Consider the following 20,324-nt stretch of genomic DNA (forward strand, 5'->3'; position numbering starts at 1 on the left):
CGCGCTGACTACGCAGAACTATGTACACAACACATCTGATATGGATGTCCATATAAACGTTTTGTGGAGCAAGTTCTGCTACCAGATTTTATTACTGGCATTCTGAATATACAGAAATACCGCCGCCGTTAACACTGTGAAGTTAAATCCTTTTGTGACATTTTCAATTATCCATAGAACTTGTAATTCTGCTTGTGTTCAACTTTCCACTGTCAGTGGCTATGATATTCCACATTGTATAACTCAATCCAGAACCATGGATGGAGTGCTGAGAAGACTGATGAGGTGGCTGTTCACAGTATGTGGCACCAGAGACTCAGCCAAATGCCACCCAGCATACGAGTTTGACGTAAGATTCAATGCCCAGTATGACAGAAATATGGATATGTGTGAGATTGCTAAAGATCACGTGGATGTCGGTGTTACCTTATTCCCCGAGCCTCCGTTGCCTCCGAGCGAGGAAGACGAGCCTGGCGCCCCACCAGAAGAGGAAGCGCCGCCATTTTTGGCCTGCGCGCCGCCAGCGCCACTTCCGCCGTGGTGGTCACCCCGGATGGACAGCGAGCGCGACATCAGCGCCGCTGCAGCCGAACTACTGCCCGCGTCGGACGAGTCGACACTCCCGCCGCTGGACCCCAGCAGGCGTCCCCACCTGCCCAAGGGAATAGAGCAAACTGTTTATTCCAATGAAAATCAATTTCATTACTGCAATGTCTCTATTTGGCAGTGTCTGTATAGTCTGATAGAATGCTCCTTCCAACACACATGTATGTACTTAACACTGTTGTATAGTTTGATGCAATGTTCCTTTGGTCATCCATGCATACATCGGCCCATAAAGAGACTGTGAAATACAGACATTGCATTAGTGTATTTCATGACAAAGCCAACGAAACATGACGAGAAAAATAAAATAAGTCTCACCCCGTGAGTCACATAATTGAGCAAGTGCTGTGGGAAGCAGATTCTTAGACATGTGGAGATTTGAGACGGTCCTGGAAGTGCGCTCACAAAAACGAAATGATCAGTGCAAACCACTTGCGATGAGTGAGAAATCTGGTTTCAAGTCTTGATCAGGCACAAATTTTAATATGCTTCCAGCAAACTGTACAGCTGTTATGGTACCACACTCGCAATTTGCGAGTATATTTCATGAAAATTAATTTCATTACGACTGTATAAGATAATCATCAACAAAAGCAAAACGAGGATAATGGAATGTAGTCGAATTAAGTCGGGGAATGCTGAGGGAATTAGATTAGGAAATGAGACACTTAAAGTAGAAAAGGAGTTTTGCTATTTGGGGAGCAAAATAACTGATGATGGTCGAAGTAGAGAGCATATAAATGTAGACTAGCAATGGCAAGGAAAGCGTTTCTGAAGAAGAGAAATTTGTTAACATCAAGTATAGATTTAAGTATCAGGAAGTCGTTTCTGAAAGTATTTGTATGGAGTGTAGCCATGTATGGAAGTGAAACATGGATGATAAATAGTTTGGACAAGAGGAGAATAGAAGATTTCGAAATGTGGTGCTACAAAAGAACGCTGAAGATTACATGGGCAGATCACATAACTAATGAGGAGGTATTGAACAGAATTGGGGAGGAGTTTGCGGCACAACTTGACAAGAAGACGGGACCGGTTGGTAGGACATGGTCTGAGGCATAAACGGATCACAAATTTAGCATTGGAGGGCAGATTGGAGGGTAAAAATCGTAGAGAGAGACCAAGAGATGAATACACTAAGCAGATTCAGAAGGATGTAGGTTGTAGTAAGTACTGGGAGATCAAGAAGCTTGCACAGGATAGAGTAGCATGGAGAGCTGCATCAAACCAGTCTCAGGACTGACGACCACAACAACAACAACGACTGTATTTTCCTTTTTTTTATTTTCATCTCATCAATGGAGAATCGATTTCAAGACAATAATGTCTCACCTTCAGGTACATGTTAAGTGCGCATTATGAGTTGATTGCCATAAGTACTCAAAATATCATTCTAACAATGGAAGTGGCAATAATGTGCTACCTCTTAGGTTTGCTGCACGAAACGAAAGGCATAAGTGCTGATTTGGTCGTCTGATTAAGGGAGGTATCTTAAATACGGAAATGTACTACTTACAGCATTCGATTCACGAAGCACACCTAACAGTACTTGAGGAGACGCTACTGTCTTGAAATCGACTGTGTAGACACAAGATAAAGATCAAAATAAAATAAAAAGTACAACTGTAAGGACTCTAAATACCACTGGTATAAATAAATAAAAGCCAATGGATATTTGGTACATAGCTGACTATACAAAGAAAAGTTGGCGTTGTGATAGAGGCAAAGTACTGTTCATTGAGTCACTGTGTGCAATTGGTAGCCTATAAAAAAGTCAAGCAGATGGCAATGGTGATCAAACTGGTCACCCAAAGAATGAATGCAGATATCATGACCACAGACACTAAATTCAACTCCTCGATTGTATAGCAATCTTTCTCTCTCTCGCACCATCTTTACCATTTAAGTGCATTACTGCAATTCATTCCACCGATAACTCTTCCCAATATGCATATTCTGGGTCTGCGTCCTGAATATTTTTTCAGTATTTTTTTTTATGAAGGTCTTATGTCGAATTAGTTGTTCACTTCATTACGTTTTTTTCTTCTCTGTATCTTGTTAATCAATGTCCTTTTCTCTTTAATTTCTTGTAGTATTTATTCATTAGATTCACTTTCAGTCCTGGATGTTACTGTGGCCCTTCTCTATATCTACATATCTATTGCTTCTAACTTACCATTTACCCTTGAGTTACCGTTCAGTTCCACCGTTTAAAATGCTCCAAATAAATCTCTTGATGACTTTCATTCTTAGTTCTACATAAGATGGTTACTTTTAGTTCTGATGGCTTGGTTAGTCATTGCAGTTCTTCTTTTAATATCCATGATACACACTAAGACAGAAAAAACAACGACGCATCACTAAGGAATTATCCGGCTGCACGGGGTAGACACGCGCCTTGCCAATGCTCACGCGGCTCCCCCATCGGAGGTTCGAGTCCTCGCTTGGGCACGTGTGTGTGTGTGTGTGTGTGTGTGTGTGTGTGTTGTCCTTAGCGTTAGTTCAAGTTAGATTAAGTAATGTGTAAGCCTAGGGACCGATGACTTCAGCTGTTTGATCTGATAGGAACTTACCATAAACTTCAAAAATTTCCGTATTGTCCGAATGGGGTGGATGTCGGTAGATGTGATGCAAATGACAGACAAACAAATAATTACAATTTTAAAAAAATGTATGATTTGAGAAAGTCAATAACTCATTTATCCAATTCCAGCCCTTATAGAAGCAGTTATTTGGCTTGGCATTAAGTAACAGACTTAATGATTGTCCTCCAAAGGGACATCGTGCCAGAGTCTATCTAATTTGCGCTTTAGATCGTCAAAATCCCGAGCTGGCTACAGGGCCCTCTCCATATTGCTCCAAATCGACTCAACTGCAGAGAGATCCGGCGAGCTTCCTGGCTAAGGTTGGTTTTCGCAAGCATGAAGACAAAGAATAGAAAATCGGGAAGACATTATATTGCTGAAATGTAAGACCAGGATGTCTTGCCACGAAGGACAGCAAAAGGGGGAGCAGAATATCGCCGACTTTACGTTGTGCTGCAAGGGTGCCGCAGATGACAACCGAAGGAATCGTGCTACGAAATGAAATGGCACGCCGGACCTACCTGCTTGTTGGGCCGTACAGTGGGCTACAGCCAGGTTTGTGTTTCATCGCTGGTCATAGGGGCTCAGTGCTAAGCTGGACTTACCACTGAAGGCAATTCTACTCAGTCAACGCGATTCCAGTCCGATTGTGTCCAACACCGCTGAAAACGGTCTTGTTGGTGTACAGAGGCCAATGTTAGACAGCGAAATGGGCGGCGTGACCTCATCGGCCTTTCTCTGAGCCGCCTATTAATGGTCCTTGTAATCAGCGAATCGTCAGTCGCACATCGGATGAATCAAGGTGTCTGAAGTTTGCTCAGTCCTCTCGTTCTGTCAATCCTCTCGTTCTGTCGCCTCTCTGGGTAGACCGCTTCATTTTTGACGCTGCGTTTGGAAATGGTTCAACCATTCCTGCCAACATCGTTGAATACTGGCATCTCTCCTATTCAAATGTCGACCAATTTGCCGATTACTCCAACTGCTTCTTTGAGCCCAATCACACGTTCTCTCTGAAATACTGGCATCTGTGTATATTGTTTAGGCGCCTGTCTGCGAAGCAAAATCACTGTCTAACTCAGTGTACAGAATTAAACTTGTAAACTCTTTACGCCCTGCTGTCGACATGTCCCCTGTTTACTATCCTTGCCAGTGGCGCGTTGAAATTGCAGTGCAACATCACACATTCATCCATCAGCAGCCACAGTTTAGAATTTTGATTTTTCCACTGATACCTGTTTCAACATCAATGTTTGAGCGATGCCCGATATGCATAACTACTTCATGGTGCATCGTCTTTTTTTTTTTTTTTTTTTTTTTTTTTTACAGTGTACTGATGCTGTCAACTGTTACTGTACTTCGCAAATAAGTTATGATCAGTGCCTACTGTGATATCGAATGACGCCTGGTGGTGTTCCGGGTATTTGTTAAATTGGCCGCAAATGTGGAACTGCACTGACATATAAGAAGGATAGAAGGACGGATCCTCAAAATTACAGAGCAATATCCTTAACATTGGTTTGTTGCAGGATTCTCGAACATATTCTCAGTTCGAATATAATGAATTTCCTTGAGACAGAGAAGTTGCTGTCCATACATCAACACGGCTTTAGAAAGCATCGCTTCTGCGAAACGCAACTCGCCTTTTTTCACATGATATCTTGCGAACCATGGATGAAGCGTATCAGACGGATGCCATATTCCTTGACTTCCGGAAAGCGTTTGACTCGGTGCCCCACTGCAGACTCCTAACTAAAGTACGAGCGTATGGGATTGGTTCCCAAATATGCAAGTGGCTCGAAGACTTCTTAAGTAATAGAACCCAGTACGTTGTCCTCGATGGTGAGTGTTCATCGGAGGTGAGGGTATCATCTGGAGTGACCCACGGAAGTGTGGTAGGGCCGCTGTTGTTTTCTATCTACACAAATGATCTTTTGGATAGGGTGGATAGAAATGTGCGGCTCTTTGCTGATGATGCTGTGGTGTACGGGAAGGTGTCGTCGTTGAGTGACTGTAGGAGGATACGAGATGACTTGGACAGGATTTGTGATTGGTGTAAAGAATAGCAGCTAACTCTAAATATAGATAAATGTAAATTAATGCAGATGAATAGGAAAAAGAATCCCCTACTGTTTGAATGCTCCATTAGTAGTGTACTGCTTGACACAGTCATGTTGATTAAATATTTGGGCGTAACACTGCAGAGCAATATGAAGTGGGACAAGCATGTAATGGTAGTTGTGGGGAAGGTGGATAGTTGTCTTCAGTTCATTGGTAGAATTATGGGAAGATGTGGTTCATCTGTAAAGGAGACGGCTTATAAAACACTAATACGACCTATTCTTGAGTACTGCTCGAGCGTTTGGGATCCCTATCAGGCCGGATTGAGGGAGGACATACAAGCAACTCAGAGGCGGGCTGCTAGATTTGCTACTGGTAGGTTTGATCATCACGCGAGTGTTACGGAAATGCTTCAGGAACTCGGGTGGGAGTCTCTGGAGGAAAGGAGGCGTTCTTTTCGCGAATCGCTAGTGAGGGAATTTAGAGAACCAGCGTTTGAGGCTGACTGCAGCACAATTTTATTGCCGCCAACTTACATTTTGCGGAAAGACCACAAAGATAAGATGAGAGATTAGGGCTCGTACAGAGGCATATAGGCAGTCATTTTTCCCTCGTTCTGTTTCGGAGTGGAACAGGGAGAGGAGATGCTAGTACGAGGTACCCTCCGACCACGCACCGTATGGTGGATTGCGGAGTACGTATGTAGATGTAGATGTAGACATACAAGTTACTTTGACAACTGACAGAGTGACATGGCCTGTTGACTGAGAATGAGCATCTCGGAAACGGGGAAGCTCGTCGGCTGTTCACGTGTGAGCATCTATGGGAAGCAGTTGAAGGATGGTGACACCATGCCTGGGAGGATGTGCATGCCTGATCACAGAATGTGGAGGTTGGAAGCCCACCCAATCCGTACAGCAGGAGATGATCTGTGGCAGATCGGAAGGCCGATAACAGTGCCAGTGCAAGCATATGGGTTTCGAAGCACACAGTTCCTATACATTGTCAATACTGGCTTTGCTGCAGACAACCCCTTCTTGTTCCAATGTTGGCTCAGCGAGTTCGTGAATTACGATGTCACTTGGGGATGGGATCATCCAAATTGTACCGTGGGTCAGTGGGAACGTGTTGCCTGGTTGGATAAATCCTATTTCTTGTTACACTAAGTTATTGGTTGTGTTCGTATACGCCGTCATCCAGTCGAATGGCTGATTGTGTTGTGACTGACAATTCGCAATTTTTCACAAACACCACTTTTATTTATGTAAGTTTACAAAGTTGATGACTGAACAACAAAAGAAAGGTAACAATAACAATGCCAGTAAAAGTCTCTTAACTGAGGCAAACAAAAGTTCACTTCCAATTTTCCACAAGGGTTCATGGTAACAAACACACAACACACACACACACACACACACACACCCACACACACACACACACACACACACACACACACACACACACACTAGTAAAAGTCCAGTTCAGAGATGAAGACGTAATCTTCAGCGGTCAAAGCCCACGAGGTCGGCATCTGGAGTGAACTGAACTTCGAGGTTGGTTCTAGGCCCTAAATAGCTGTCTCCAGCCAATCAGGTTTAGGCTTAGTGATACTTCCTGCAGGCTGTGGCTCGAGCTCCCCCTTAGGAAGTAGTGCTCATAATATCTGTTTCCATTATCTTGTATGTAAATAGCCGGTGTTTACCATGGTGCTTTTGGTTCGCCTTGGACAAAGACAACCCCATCCTCTGTGGTGTTATATGGGTCGCCGGCTCTCAGGGGCTACCTTGGCTCCGGCAGAACAGATTGAAATGTGCTCTGTGTAATTTCACCTGTCTGAATGTTACATACATGCTGTCCAGCCACTTTAATCTTACCATTGCTTATGTTCGACTTCAGCGTGCAATAACCACTCACAGACGTCTGGTGGTAGGACTAGCAGTGGAGAGTACATAAATCGTGACAGCAGGACACGGAAAACAATGCAATTGTTGTCGTAATGTGGAAAGCAGCTATTTAGGGTGATATCCAAAAAGGGCATGATGATTGACTTCAGCGTGCAATAACCACTCACAGACGTCTTGTGGTAGGACTAGCAGTGGAGGGTACATAAATCGTGACAGGAGGACACGGAAAACAATGCAATTGCTGTCGTACTGTGGAAAGCAGCTATTTAGGGTGATATCCAAAAAGGGCATGATGATTGGCTTTTGAGCCAAGATGGAAGAATTTCCAAAACAGCTAAGTTTTAAACTATTTGCATGCAGTCATGGTTAGCGTATACCATGCATGTCAAAATGGTGCTATGCAACACTGGCGTCACGGCAACTGTGATACACGACTGGCCAGAGATGATGGCAATGAACGACTCTTGCAGAGAGGTGTACGGGCGAGTAGACGTGCAACTATTGAGGAACTGACCCCCCCCCCCCCCCTGACGAATCGTGTCTCCTCAACGACAGTTCAGCAAACGTTATTGCATATAGGCCATTGCACCAGGCACCTGGTTCGTGCACCCATGCGGACTGCTGTTGATCAGCAATGGAGGCTGGAATTTGCACGCAAATACCGCATCTGGATGCCCACTGAGTGCCGATATGTAGATTTTCAGATGAATCTCGTTTTATGCAAAATTGGACAGCTGGCCGTTGGCGGTTTCGGCGTGGAACGTCTTAAAACAAGGGAGGAGGAAGCGTTATGGTCTGTGGGTAACATCGTCATTCTGGAAGGTACAACGGACGATCACAAGTATGCATCTATCCTCCGGGATCATGTGCACCCCCCTACAATCAGTCTGTTTCTTCGGTTGCATCTACCAGCAGGACAACGGAACGTGTCATACAGCTCGCAGTGTATGTGCGTGGTTTGAAACGCTCCAGTATAAGTTCACCATACTCCCCTCCCCGAGATTTAAATCCGATGGAGAATATATGGGACCACCTAAATCGGGCTGTTTGCGCCGTGAATCCTCAATCGAGAAACTTGGACCAGTTGTCAACGCCACTGAAGTTGGAGTGGCTGTACATCCCTGTCGGTACTTTCCAGAGCCTCGCCGGCCGCTGTAGCCGAGTGGTTCTAGACACTTCAGTCCGGAACGGCGTTGCTGCTACGGTCGCAGATTCGAATTCTGCCTCTGGCATGGATGTGTGTGATGTCCTTAGTTAGGTTTAAGTAGTTCTATGTTATGTTATGTTAACCGGGGAACTAGAAACGACGGAGAGGTTCCGTCCCCACCGCAGCCGCAGTGGTCCGCAACCCGACGACGACTACCGCAGTCCACTTCACCGCTCCGCCGCCCCACATCGAACCCAGGGTTATTGTGCGGTTCGACCCCCGGTGGACCCCCCAGGGAACGTCTCACACCAGACAAGTGTAACCAATATGTTTGGGTGGTAGAGTAAAGGGTGGTGTACGCGTACGTGGAGAACTTGTTTGCGCAGCAATCTCGGACATAGTGTAGCTGAGGCAGAATAAGGAGAACCAGCCCGCATTTGTCGAGGCAGATGGAAAACCGCCTAAAAACCATCAACAGACTGACCGGAAAGCCGTGCGTTGGACCGGGCGGGCAAGTAGTTCTAAGTCTAAGGGACTGATGACCTCAGATGTTAAGTCTGATACTGCTTAGAGTCATTTGAACCATTTTTTTTTCCAGAGCCTCACTGATTCTCTTCCTGCAGGTCTCGCAGCACTCTGCACTGCAAAAGGTAGTTATTCGGGCTTCTGACAGGTGATCACATTAACGTGACTGAACAGTGTATTACTGTTTGTAGCTTTTCAACGATCGGAATTTTATGAGAGATGACATACAATAGATCACGTCCAACACAGAAATAAGCTGCCTACGTATTTTTCGTCAGATGTAAACTACCGGCCATTAAAATTGCTACACCAAGAAGATGACGTGCTACAGACGCGAAATTTAACCGACACGAAGACGATGCTGTGATATCCAAATGATTAGCTTTTCAAAGCATTCACACAAGGTTTGCGCCGGTGGCGACACCTACAACGTGCTGACACGAGGAAAGTTTCCAACCGATTAGTCATACACAAACAGCAGTTGACCGGCGTTGCCTGGTGATACGTTGTTGTGATGCCTCGTGTAAGGAGGAGAAATGCGTAGCAGCACGTTTCCCACTTTGATAACGGTCGCATTGGAGCCTATCGCGCTTGCGGTTTATCGTATGGCGACATTGCTGCTCGCGTTGGTCAAGATCCAATGAGTGTTAGCAAAATATGGAATCAGTGGGTTCAGGAGGGTAATACGGAACGCCGTGCTGGATCCTAACAGCCCCGCATCACTAGCAGTCGAGATGACAGGCATCTTATCCGCATGGCTGTAACGGATCGTGCAGCCACTTCTCGATCCCTGAGTCAAGAGATGGGAACGTTTGCAAGACAACAACCATCTGCACGAACAGTTCGACGACGTTTGCAGCAGCATGGACTATCAGCTCGGAGACCATGGCTGCGGTTACCATTGACGCTGCATCACAGACAGGAGCGCCTGCGATGGTGTACTCAAAGATGAACCTGGGAGCACGAATGGCAAAACGCCATTTTTTTCGGATGAATCCAGGTTCTGTTTACAGCATCATGATGGTCGCATCTGTGTTTGGCGACATCGCGGTGAACGCACATGGAAGCGTGTATTCGTCATCGCTATACTGGCGTATCATCCGGCGTGATGGTATGGGGTGCCATTGGTTACACGTCTCGGTCACCTCTTGTTCGCATTGAGGGCACTTTGAACAGTGGACGTTAGATTTCAGATGTGTTACGACCCCTGGCTCTACCCTTGATTCGGTCCCTGCGAAACCCTACATTTTAGCAGGATAATGCACGACCGCATGTTGAAGGTCCTGTACGGGCCTTTCTGGATACAGAAAATGTTCGACTGCAGCCCTGGGCAGCACATTTTCCGGATTTCTCACGAATTGAAAAGTCTGGTCAATGGTGGCCGAGTAACTGGCTTGTCACAATACGACAGTTACTACTCTCGAAGAACTGTGGTGTCGTGTTGAAGCTACATGGACAGCTGTACATGTACACGCCATCCAAGATCTGTTTGACTCTATGTCCAGGCGTATCAAGGCCGTTATTGCAGCCAGAGGTAGTTCTGAGTAGTGATTTCTCAGGATCTATGCACCCAAATTGCGTGAAAATGTAATCACATGTCAGTTCTACTATAATATATTTGTCTAATGAATACCCGTGTATCATCTGCATTTCTTTTTGGTGTAGCAATTTTAATGGCCTGTAGTATATGCAATTAATGACCTTCCACTTGGTAACTAGACAAGATCAGGATATGTTATAAATGACAACACGATGTATGTTTTAATGCATTCGTCATCAGACGTCACAATGGATCTGAAGATAGGGGTGTCGCCGTCCCTGGACCCTGGCTGCTCCTATGGGAGGCAGAGGCTGAAGCCGACGAAAGAGGGGACGCTCTCCACCCCCCCCCTTCCTCCCCGCCCCCATAATTATTTTTTGTGTTTGTGAGAATTGTGGAAGGGGCGCAGGTTCAAATAACTTGTATACTTTGTCAAACTGGAGTCGAGACGTTTGCTGTGTCTTAGACGACGAGACGCTTCCTACAAAAGCCTCTTTACTGTCTGAGTCTGCTCTCAAACCGAGTCAAGAGGGGGAACGATCTCAGACCTGGAAAGAAGATGTCATCAGAGGAGGAAGAGCTGACAAATGATGGACAGGACACGGGATATCTGTTGCTAAATGGCGACATGGAGTTTGCCCAGCGGCGTAATTCCTTTCCTACCATGAGAATTGTGTGGGCTGTACAAAAATATTTCACAATGATGGTGAAGAATAATTTGTTTGGCCATAAGAAGAATATGAGTCAGCCAATCGAGCATACGGCCAAGCCTAGCACCATAGCTCTTGAGAACGCCAAGAGTCAGCCTTGCAAGGATACTCGTAAACGAAAACTTAGAACACGTGCACCCGGGGTTCCCTACAAAATTAGTTATGAACGTATTTAGACGGTTCACCAATCCTGTGTTCCAATAATTACGACGTTTTTCGCCTGTTATAGATACTGCCAAGATATCAAAGTATTTGAGACAAATCACTATATCTTTCGACTGGATTGACTTGCAAGCTTAAAGTTTTCGCACCTCTAAGGGGCAATAGATCTTAGTATATGACATAATTATCAGCTTGATACGTCTACCAGTTTATAACAGAAAGGAGCCTCAACAGACACAGAGAGAGACAGACATACGACAAATAACAACAACAAAAATATTTTGTTCTGTGATGTAATTACAAATACACAATTTCCAAATTTGTTAGTTCATTTGTACCATGTAACGTTGCTACCTGTCTATTTTCATTATTCTAGGTCAAGGGGAAGTAGTAAATAGATTTTGATGAGTGACTTTGCGAGTATCAAAATATGACACAAATATCCGTATCATTTGATGTCACTGGCTTAAGAGATTAAATGTTTTACTCTGCAAACGGACCGTAGAACTTAGTACGTCACAGATTTCAATTTGACGCGTCCACCCATTCCTGAGAAGAGAAAACAGACATACAGACAGACAGAGGGAAAGACAAGAGGGATAACAAAAGTGTCACGTAATTACAAATTAACAGTTTTCGTATTTTTTCCTTTACTTGAACCGCGAAACCTTGCTTCCTGACAAAATTTAACCATTGCAAGTCAAGGGGAAGTACTCTACAGGTTTTGATGATATTAAAATGTGTGACACAAATGGCCTTATCTTTGGACAGCACTGACTTAAAAGCTGAAATTTATTCACAACGCCAAGGAACCATAGACCTTAGTATCTGACATAAATTTAGCTTGATACATCTAGCCATTCATGAGAAAATGAGTATTAACAGACGGACAGATAGACAAATAACAACCGACAAATAGTCTATGTCTTTCGTGTGACATAGTTGTAAATTAATAATTTTCTGTTTTTTTCCTTCTTTACTTGTAATGTAAAAACTTGTTTCTTGCCAGATTTAAAGCTTCTACGTGAGCGGGAAGTGCGCTCTGGGTTCTGATCAGTGAGTTCTGGGTGTACCAGAAGATTTCTGGCCAATAGGATTCTATTAGTATCGAACATAGTTCATAATGCGAGAAAGAAATTCCTGAGAATGAACGTCTGGGGCACAGCATTGTATGGTAGCGAGACATGGACCGTGGGTAAACCGCAATAGAAGAGAATCGATGCCTTTGAGATGCGGTGCTATAGAAGAATGTTGAAAGTTAGGTGGACTGATAAGGTAAGGAATGAGGAGGTACTCCACAGAATCGCCAAAGAAAGGAAAACATTGAGAAGAAGAAGGGCTAGGAAGATAGGACACCTGTTAAGACATCAGGGAATAACTTCCACGTTATTGGAGGGGTCTGTAGAGGGCAAAAACTGTACAGGAAGACAAACACTGGAATACATCCAGCAGATAACTGAGGACGTGAATAGCAAGATTATTCTGAGATGAAGAGGACATTACTGGACAGTAATCCGTGGCGAGCAGCATCAAACCAGTCAGAAGACTGTAAAAGAGCCAATTAAAGCCAAACAAATCGTGTCGATGCACTCTCAACATCAGTTTCAGTTACGTGACAAAATCAATTAAGGCAAACAATGTGTCGGCACGGTCTTCGGCAGCTGTTCGTTTAATGCAACCTTCATAAAATGTATTAACGGTAAACAACTGAGCTAGGAGTAAGAGAAAAGAATATGGGAGTAGGAAATAAACAGAGAGCTTTCGGGAAACAAACAATGGAGAACAAAGTAAATAATGAAGAGACTGAAATAGTAGAGTGTGAACGGGAGATAAAAGCAATGCAGTTACGAAGAAAAACGTAATGATATTTCTGTGTTGCAAAAATTTTTTGAAGAAGAAACAATGAATTTCTGAGAAAGAAACAAATAAGGAGCGGTAAGAAACAATGAAGGAAGATTAGGAATCAATATTTTGTTGGCGATATCGTCATTAAAGGTGAAACATGAGCTTACACTGGAAGAGGCTGGGGAAGGAGATTGACTATATTTCTTTGTACTGTACTGTCATTTGTTCTGTGGGTGTACGGAAATCAAAAAACTTAATTTGAATAAATGTACGAGGATTTGAATGTCTCTCTTGAAAATGGATCCACTAACTTACACATAACTCAGTATGGGCTTACAGAAAATTTATGTAAGTATGAAAAATAAAAATGAGAGGAAGAGGACTACATATAGAGTAGGAAAAAAGGGAGACAATTATGAGATTAGGAAAATTCAAGGCAGATATCAGAAGGAAGCTCTGCGGAAGTGAGGAAAAGCAATGGGAAGACTGAAAAGACAATGATTAGATGGGAGAAAATCATGGGGTAAACTAAACAGTTAAGGAGGGCTAATGAAAAACTGAAGACTGTGGAATAACAATATTCAAACGTACAGTTATAAGAAAGAAACAGTAAGATGGAGATAAGAGCAATGAGGCAGTGAGAGATAAAAAATAATCCAGCGAGGAAAAGAGTTAACAGAGGCGGGGAGGAAAAAGGAACGACCTGTTAAAACTTGGGCTTTCTAAGACACTAACTTTGGCACGAGCATGAATGTTTGTAGGCCATGAGACAGTCTCTGAAAATTTGTACTTGGAACTAAGTGTTGTTGTGGCGACCCAGAGGGATGTAAGGAGATGCTTTTATGGTGGTGGATCAAGTGATGGTCCAGATAATCGTTTCCTAGTATGTAAGTGACATGTTTGTCACGTGGAGAATTGTATGGTGGTGGACTGTGAGGCGTGGCCACAACTCGGTGCCAGAGGATGAGCTTTTTGTTGTGTATTTAGAGGCATAGATGGTAAGACCTAAGATGCAGTTGCCATGATTTGACACTAGTAGGTATGCGACCCGTTGGGCACCAGAAGACATGTGTAGTGGACCATGCGACAGTGCCTGTGATTTGGTACCAGCAGGTGTCTTTTGCGTTAGGTGCTTAGAGAGCAATGTACAGTCACTGTGATTTGATACCAGGAGGTAAGTGATGTTTTGGAAATCCAGATGCATGTATGGTGGTGGGCTAAGAGACAATCACTATGATTTGGTACCACTAGGTAAGTGACATGCTGAATACCTGGTAGAGGGCCAGAAGAAAGCCGCCTTAGTAGGTGACAGAAACCTTTGGCACCCAGAAACATGTAGGGTGGTCGGAAAAGAGACAGTCCCCGTAATTTGGTACTGGTAGGCAAGTGAACTGTTGGGTACCTGGAGTCGTCTGTCATGGTGAAGCATGAGACAATGCCTGCAATGTGGTACAAGAAGGTGAGTTTTGTGTTGGGTACCTAAAAGCATGTATCCTTGTGAAACAAGAAATAGCTGCTGTGATTTGATTCCAGTAGGTAAGTGACCTGTTGGGCACATGGAGGCATGTACTGGGTGATCAAAAAGTCAGTATAAATTTAAAAACTGAATAAATCTAGGAATAATGTAGATAGAGAGGTACAAATTGACACACGTGCTTGGAATGACATGGGGTTTTATTAGAACCAAAAAAATACAAACGTTCAAAAAATGTCCGACAGATAGCGCTTCATCTGATCAGAATAGCGTAACAAAGTAAGACAAAAGCAAAGATGATGTTCTTTACAGGAAATGCTCAATATATCCACCATCATTCCTCAACAATAGCTGTAGTCGAGGAATAATGTTGTGACCAGCACTGTAAAGCATGGCCCGCATCTCGTGGTCGTGCGGTAGCGTTCTCGCTTCCCACGGCCGGGTTCCCGGGTTCGATTCCCGGCGGGGTCAGGGATTTTCTCTGCCTCGTGATGGCTGGGTGTTGTGTGCTGTCCTTAGGTTAGTTAGGTTTAAGTAGTTCTAAGTTCTAGGGGACTGATGACCATCGATGTTAAGTCCCATAGTGCTCAGAGCCATTTGAACCATTTTGTAAAGCATGTCTGGAGTTATGGTGAGGCATTGGCGTCAGATGTTATCTTTCAGCACCCCTAGAGATGTCGGTCGATCACGATACACTTGCGACTGAGGTCTCGGGACTTGGGAGGCCGAGCATGACGGAAGTGGCGGCTGAGCACACGATCATCACCAAACGACGCGCGCAAGAGATCTTTCACGAGTCTAGCAATATGGTTTTTTTTTGTTCTAATAAAACCCCATGTCCTTGCAAGCATGTGTATCAATTTTTACATCTCTATCTACATTATTCTGTGGTTTATTTATACTGGCTTTTGGATCACCCGGTATGGTGGTGGCCAATAAGATGGTACCTGTAATTTGGTAATGGTAGGTGAGTTTTGTGTTGGGTACCTACATAGATGCATGTTGATGAGCTGTGATTTTACACCTGCAGGTACGTGACCTTCTGGGAACCCACAGTTATGTCTGCTGGTGTGCCGAGACACAGTGGCTATGATTGTGTTATGTTTACATACACACACAGGTGTGGCGATGGGCAAAGACACTGTTGCCGATATTTACTATCTGGTAGGGGAGTGTTGTTGGGATGCACTCAGCCCTTGGGAAGCCAGTTGAAAAGTAGCCATGAGATCTGACAACGGCTGGGAGAGCAATGTGCTGATCACACGTCTCCATATCGCATCCAGTGACACCTGCCGTCTGAGGACGACACGGCGGTCGGTCGGTACCTCTGGGCCTCCAGAGCCCTGTTCGGACAGGTTTAGTTTAGTGTATAGGTGAGTAATGTGCTTGGAAATGTACCTGGAGGCACGTATGGTGGTGGGCCGGTGCGGCTTGGCCCCATTGGTGTTGCTGGAGCTGGCGGCGTTGGTGGAGGAGGAGTCGTGGCGCTCGGCGACGCTGGACAGCTTGGGGACGCGCAGCGCCGGCGACGAGCAGGAGGCATCCCCAGAGGGCGTCGTGACGCCGCCCTCGCCCTTCTCCACGTCCGTCGTCGTCGGCGACGGCGGCGGCAGCGCCTGCACACGCCATCACACACAGTCACATGCTAGCGCGTCCCTGTGATGGACCTACTTATTTACTGATGTGCAGCTCTCTATTTATAACCGCCCATCTAGCAGCACCGAGAGGTCGTAGTTGCGCTGTTACAAGCTATGCACTGAAGTGACAAACGTTATGGGATAGCGATATCCAATTACAATGAAGGCGGCAGTATCGAGTATACATGGTATACGAGGTGCATTCAAGTTCTAAGGCCTCCTATTTCTTTTCTAATTAACTACTCACCCGAAATCGATGAAACTGGCGTTACTTCTCGACGTAATCGCCCTGCAGACGTACACATTTTTCACAACGTTGACGCCATGATTCCATGGCAGTGGCGAAGGCTTCTTTATGAATCTGTTTTGACCACTGGAAAATCGCTGAGGCAATAGCAGCACGGCTGGTGAATGTTCGGCAACGGAGAGTGTCTTTCATTGTTGGAAAAAGCCTAAAGTCACTAGGAGCCAGGTCAGGTGAGTAGGGAGCATGAGGAATCACTTCAAAGTTGTTATGACGAAGAAACTGTTGCGTAACGTTAGCTCGATGTGCGGGTGTGTTGTCTTGGTGAAACAGCACACGTGCAGCCCTTCCCGGACGTTTTTGTTGCAGTGCTGGAAGGAATTTGTTCTTCAAAACATTTTCGTAGGATGCACCTGTTACCGTAGTGCCCTCTGGAACGCAATGGATAAGGATTACCCCCACGCTGTCCCAGAATATGGACACCATAATTTTTTCAGCACTGGCGGTTACCCGAAATTTTTTTGGTGGCGGTGAATCTGTGTGCTTCTATTGAGCTGACTGGCGCTTTCTTTCTGGATTGAAAAATGGCATCCACGTGTCATCCATTGTCACGACCGACGAAAAGAAAGTCCCATTCATGCTGTCGTTGCGTGTCAACATTGCTGGGCAACATGCCGCTCAGGCAGCCACGTGGTCGTCCGTCAGCATTCGTGGCACCCACCTGGATGACACTTTCCGCATTTTCAGGTTGTCATGCAGGATTGTGTGCACACAACCCACAGAAATGCCAACTCTGAAGGCGATCTGTTCAACAGTCACTCGGCGATCCCCCAAAACAATCATCTCCACTTTCTCGATCATGTCGTCAGACCGGCTTGTGCGAGCCCGAAGTTGTTTCGGTTTGTTGTCACACGATGTTCTGCCTTCATTAAACTGTCGCACCCACGAACGCACTTTCGACACATCCATAACTCCATCACCACATGTCTCCTTCAACTGTCGACGAATTTCAATTAGTTTCACACCACGCAAATTCAGAAAACGAATGATTGCACGCTGTTCAAGTAAGGAAAACGTCGGCATTTTAAGTATTTAAAACAGTTCTCATTCTCGCCGCTGGCGGTAAAATTCCATCTGCCGTACGGTGCTGCCATCTCTGAGACGTATTGACAATGAACGCGGCCTCATTTTAAAACAATGCGCATGTTTCTATCTCTTTCAAGTCCGGAGTAAAAAAAAATCGGAGGCCTTAGAACTTGAATGCACCTCGTAAAAAGGCAGTGCATTAGCGGAGCTGTCACATGTACTCAGGTGATTCATGTGAAATGGTTTCCGACCGACTGCGGCCGCACGACGCGTATCAACGGACTTCGTGTTGGGTTGGCAGAAGAGCCAACACCGTGTTACTAGAGGAGGCCGAAATGCACGCGTTTTAGCTCACGCAGGCTGGCGTGAGGAGGGAAGAACTATACTGACGTGAGGTCTGGAACATGACAAGGAATTAGAATTCAGAAAGCGGACGTAATTAGTTTCATACTTAACTTTAATCCATTAATGATGAACGTCGCTCTTGACGGTACATGATTCACAATATTGTCTGTTCAGAATACATTCAGTAACTCAATATGGCGCCTTGCTAGGTCGTAGCAAATGACGTAGCTGAAGGCTATGCTAAACTGTCGTCTCGGCAAATGAGAGCGTAAGTAGACAGTGAACAATCGCTAGCAAAGTCGGTTGAACAACTGGGGCGAGTGCTAGGGAGTCTCTCTAGACTAGACCTGCCGTGTGGCGGCGCTCGGTCTGCAATCACTGATAGTGGCCTCACGCGGGCCCGACGTATACTAGCGGACCGCGGCCGATTTAAAGGCTACCACCTAGCGTGTGTGGTGTCTGGCGGTGACACCCCACTTCGAACGCAGCATTGTAGATAGAGCTGGAGGCATGGAGCACTCCATTTCGGAAATCGTCAGGGGATTCAATACCCAAGACCCACAGTGCCAATAGTGTGACAAGAATACTAAATTTTAGGCATTACCTCTCACCACCGAGATTGCAACGGCCGACGGCATTCACTTAACGACCGAAAGCAGCAGCATTTGTGTAGAGTTGACAGTGCTACCAGACAAGAACCACTGGATGAAATAACCGCATAAATCAAGGTGGGGCCTGCAAAGAACGTGTCTGCCAGCACAGTGCGGCGAAATTTGGCGTTAGTGGGCTGTAACAGCAGACGACCGACGCGAGCACTTTTGCTAAAAGCACAACATCGCCTGGTGTGCCTCTCCTGGGCTCCTGACCCTCTCGGTTGGCCCCTATACAACTGGAAGACCGTGGCCTGATCAGATGAGTCCCGATTTCAGTTGGTAAGAGCCGATGATAGGGTCGGAGTATGGGGGAGACCCAACGAAGCCATGGACTGAAGTTTGCAAACTGATGGTGACTTCGTAATGCTATCGACTTTGTTTACATGGTGTGGAATGCATCTTCCAGTGCAACTGAACTGATCATTGACTTGAAATGGTTACTTGGCTACTTGGAGACCATTCATAGCCATTCATGGACTTCAAGTTCCCAAACGATGATGTAACTGAAATGAATGTCAATGGGCGATGTCAGCAGGCCATAATTGTCTGTGATTGGTATGAAGAACACTCTGGACCATCCCAATGAATGATTTCACCAGCCAGATCCAATCGAACATTTACGGGACATAATCGAGACTATATATGACGGTAGTATCTGTTCCCGAAAGAACAGTTACTGTGGATGACCATGCAGCTTTGCTATAAATGAAATGATAATTAAATGGGCACCCTACCTGCAAACAGGCGTTGATGTACTTCATTGGGGACATGTTGAAAATGTGTGCCCAGACCGGGACTCGAACCCGGGATCTCCTGCTTACGTGGCAGACGCTCTATCCATCTGAGCCACCGCGGGCACAGAGGACAGTGCGTCTGCAGGGACTTATCCCTTGCACGACTTCAACATGTCCCCAATGAAGTACAACAACGCCTGTTTGCAGCTAGGGTGTCCATTTAATTATCATTTCATTTCTAGCAAAGCTGCATGGTCATCCACGGTAACTGTTCTTTCGGGAACAGATATTACCGTCATATATAGTTAAAATGTGGCTTCCCGGTCATTGACCTTCTTGTGCGAACGCACACGCTATGCCCGAACTCGTACGGGACTTGGTAGCCACGAGTAATGAGTATGATGGGCAAACGTCTATTAGGCGCACTACGAATGTAGTGGTGTGGACATTTTGGGAATGTGGATCTCACGGAGAGCGTGCAAGGGATAAGTCCCTGCAGACGCTGACCGCGGTGGCTCAGATGGATAGAGCGTCTGCCATGTAAGTAGGAGATCCCGGGTTCGAGTCCCGGTCGGGGCACGCATTGTCAGCATGTCCCCAATGAAGTATATCAACGCCTGTTTGCAGGTAGGGTGCCCATTTAATTATCATTACACAATCGAGAGGTCAGTTCCTGCACAAAATCTCGCACCGGCGACACTTTCGAGATTATGGACGACTATAGAGGCAGCATGGCTCAATGATACTGCAGGGGACTCCGATGACTAGTTGAGCCCATGCCACGTCTAGTTGCGGCACAGCTCCGGGAAAAAGGAAGCGTGGACACGATGTTAGGAGGTATCCCATGACATTTGTCGCCTCACTGTAAATACACTGACATGTAGGCAATGGATCAGTTTAGCATTCGGTGCCTTTCCGACATACGTGGGGTAACGACTTTATTACAAAATGAAAAAACAATCCTGTTGGAAGAACATCCGCAACTGAGCATTATAGCAGAGGCTGAAAATACCGCTTCCGTTGTAAATTACCTTATTTTCACACGACCGATTTTGGACTGTTACAAGCC

The 20,324-nt window shown here is 45.4% G+C and overlaps 1 protein-coding gene and 1 non-coding gene across 2 annotated transcripts in view; both read right to left on the minus strand.

Moving 5' to 3' along the window:
• Nucleotides 1–20,324, minus strand: part of LOC126424586 (potassium voltage-gated channel protein eag-like) — a 215,855-nt gene that overhangs the window by 56,337 nt on the left and 139,194 nt on the right. Inside the window, exons 7-10 of the mRNA XM_050087328.1 lie at nucleotides 15,955–16,172; nucleotides 14,485–14,521; nucleotides 7,576–7,598; nucleotides 427–652 (exon numbers count right to left, since the gene is read on the minus strand). Of these exons, the coding sequence (XP_049943285.1) occupies nucleotides 427–652; nucleotides 7,576–7,598; nucleotides 14,485–14,521; nucleotides 15,955–16,172 (504 nt within the window). The remainder of the gene's footprint in view (nucleotides 1–426; nucleotides 653–7,575; nucleotides 7,599–14,484; nucleotides 14,522–15,954; nucleotides 16,173–20,324) is intronic.
• Nucleotides 19,304–19,378, minus strand: Trnat-cgu (transfer RNA threonine (anticodon CGU)). The gene has a single exon. It is a non-coding gene; the product is annotated as a tRNA-Thr (tRNA).

This window comes from Schistocerca serialis, chromosome 10, assembly GCF_023864345.2.
Source record: "Schistocerca serialis cubense isolate TAMUIC-IGC-003099 chromosome 10, iqSchSeri2.2, whole genome shotgun sequence".
NCBI lineage: Eukaryota > Metazoa > Arthropoda > Insecta > Orthoptera > Acrididae > Schistocerca > Schistocerca serialis.